The sequence below is a fragment of the Hevea brasiliensis genome, chromosome 5, assembly GCF_030052815.1.
Source record: "Hevea brasiliensis isolate MT/VB/25A 57/8 chromosome 5, ASM3005281v1, whole genome shotgun sequence".
Taxonomy (NCBI): domain Eukaryota; kingdom Viridiplantae; phylum Streptophyta; class Magnoliopsida; order Malpighiales; family Euphorbiaceae; genus Hevea; species Hevea brasiliensis.
The window spans coordinates 282439-285155 of NC_079497.1; the positions used below are offsets into that span (position 1 = coordinate 282439).

General features: G+C 31.9%; 1 protein-coding gene across 1 annotated transcript; it reads left to right on the top strand.

Moving 5' to 3' along the window:
• Positions 1-372: 372 nt before the first annotated feature.
• On the top strand, positions 373-1857 carry LOC110651050 (uncharacterized; the record flags this gene model as incomplete). The annotated part of the gene is given in 3 exon segments (XM_058146449.1): positions 373-442; positions 541-627; positions 1671-1857. Coding segments are annotated over 2 exon segments (120 nt in total), but the record flags the coding sequence as incomplete, so codon positions are not given.
• Positions 1858-2717: the final 860 nt, after the last annotated feature.

Consider the following 2717-nt stretch of genomic DNA (forward strand, 5'->3'; position numbering starts at 1 on the left):
GATTTTGGATGGTTTTGGTATGTTACTATTTGTGTTTTCTGTGCTTTTTAATAGTTGGTTTTTGTTCTTTGATTTTTGATATTGGATTTTGAAAAGAGGCAACGAAAGAAGTGGCTATCACTTTGCTAAGTTGTGGGTTTGGTTTCTATGCGGTTTCAGATAATGAGGATTGAAGATTAATATTGTTGTATGCTTGAAATGAATCGGAGCGGTAGGGTCATAGTTATCATACTTTCCGTATTTTTCTTTTGGTTGGCATCTATACTTGTCATATGCTTTTCCTATATTCTTAATTCTTATTCCCTTTGTCTCTTTTTTTTTTTTTTTTTTTTTTGCTATTTATGAGATTGGTATAATTTGTTTGGATTGTAGGGAAGAATTTGGATGACAAGGGCATCAAGGACTCGGTCTTCAGTTTGGAAAGTCAGTGATAAGCATCCAGGTATACTTCTGTCTCTATCATCTTTATCATCAGTTGCTACCATTAACATTATAATGATTGCCTTAGCTTGCATTTGTTGGTTGGTGATTCTTTATCAGGTTATAATGCAAGTGATTCAGACTCGGATGAATTGAAGGGTGATTCTTAAAAAGACCAAATTAGTTTCAAGACCAAAACATTAAAATGTGAGCTGGCATTTATCTTTTTCTTGGACTTTTAATGCTTAATTTGCTTTTTTGGGGGCGTGCTGTTGGTCAATCATTTAGTGTAGCAGATTTTTAAGCTCGTGCTGTCATTTTTGTTCCTTGTATGATTTCTGGAGAAAGGTTTTCTCAGAATTCATCACTAATTACAAATCCATTGCTAGAAATGCTCAATAAATGTATGTTGATTGATTTTGCCAGCTTTTCCTCAGAATTATGCGTCTCCTTAGGTGTGATGGGGAGGTTTACCTGCTTTTTAAACTGTGCTTGCTCCATAGACAATGACTAACAATAGAATATTTGGTTAATGATGCCATTTAACTTAAAAGGCTGAAGAAAGAGTGTTGAAACTAGTGGCAATTTTTCCCAAAACCTTCTTAAAGTGACATGAAAATTAATGTGAGCTGTCTGATATATGTATAATTTTGTTTAAACTTTCTTCGTTGGCGCTTTCAGCTCCCTTTTCATCATTCTTTTCTCCCTATGTATGGGCAGCAATTACCTGTTATATAGAAGTTTTCTTTTGTTTACTCTGGCATTCTTGTTTTGCATGTGCTTTTAGTTTCTGTTACTTTCTTCCTTCTATTATAATAATCTATGATGCCTTAGCTATTTCATTATACATTTCTATAATTCAGCATGCCTCAGTTACTCTGCAGATTCAGTGTCTGCTCTGTGGTTCTAAAACAACAAAATTATTAAATTAGCATTGATATATAACTGTAGGCTATAGCATCACTTGATTGCCTGATAATTGCTGATGTATTTCCGTGTTCTATAGTTCTACATGAATATATTGATAACATAAAATTCAGTAGTCAAGAAGCATAACAATCTTTCTTTTTTTTTATTGAGAAAAGAAGCATAACAAACTGTTGGCAAAATGAAATGTTATAAAGATGGGTGAGTGGCAATGTTACCTATGCTATATAGTTGGTGTAGTTCTATCTTATGTCCATGTGTCTACAGGGGAATAACTGCATTCTATCTGAACTCTCGTTACCTTTTCTTTCTTTGTTTTGTAGGTCTGATTCCCAGGTTTTATGTGATTGTAAAAATCTCTATTCCTTCCTTTTCCTTTTCCTTTTCCAACCCTTGTTTGATTTAGTTTCCCTCAGGTGTATTTTTGTGTTCACGCTGTTATCATGAAAATAAATTGTTAAATGCACTTTCAAGAAAATTTATGTGGGTTAAATATTGGATTTTCATTTCCATGATTTTTTCGAAGGCTGTGATGTATAATCTTAAATGACGAGTCTCCCTGCTTGTTAAGTTGCAAATGGACTCAAAGTGATCCGTGTCTATAGGCCGGTAAGCCCGTAAGCTTTATCTAGGGGGCATTTTGAGGAATGCATTTCTTATGAATGTGTCAGTGCCTTGAGTATCAGTATCTATAGGAACTGCAGTTAACTGGTCAATTATTCATGAATTCGTATCATCATCTTTTGAAAGGTATATCTTCTCTGCCTTTTTTTTTTTGGAAGGCTGCTCTCCTCCCTATCTCTTCAATATAACAAATCTTTAGCATTTCATTTTAATGAATTCGTTTAGCAGCCATTTTTTATCAATATAATAATTGGATAACGCCAAAGTATAACCAAACTACTAACTAATATAATTATTATATTGTATGTTATAACTGAGTTTGACTCAATTTATAGTGAAGATGATCTCTGATAATTACTAAAATTAACTGTGTACAATTGTTGCTGGTGTTTTATCGGACAAGCAAAAGAATTGTTGGGCTTGGGCAGGTTTTGATTGTAGAGAGTTGCAGTAATAACTTAAGTAATTTTTTTTTAATCCTTTTTATGTATTCTCAATACTTAAAATAAAATATCCTCAAAAAATTTTTTATTTATGAATTTCTTAAGACTATGTCAAAGAAAGTATGTACTATTTAATAGAATTGAAATTACATGATTTGCTTTGATATTGTCCTAAATGGGATTGTTCCATTTTTTTTCTTATTTTCTAATGGAACACTTAAGAAAATATGTCAATGACAAAAATTTTGGAAAGAGAATGTTATTCTTTATTTTTTAAATTTTAATAATATTATTATTAAAATA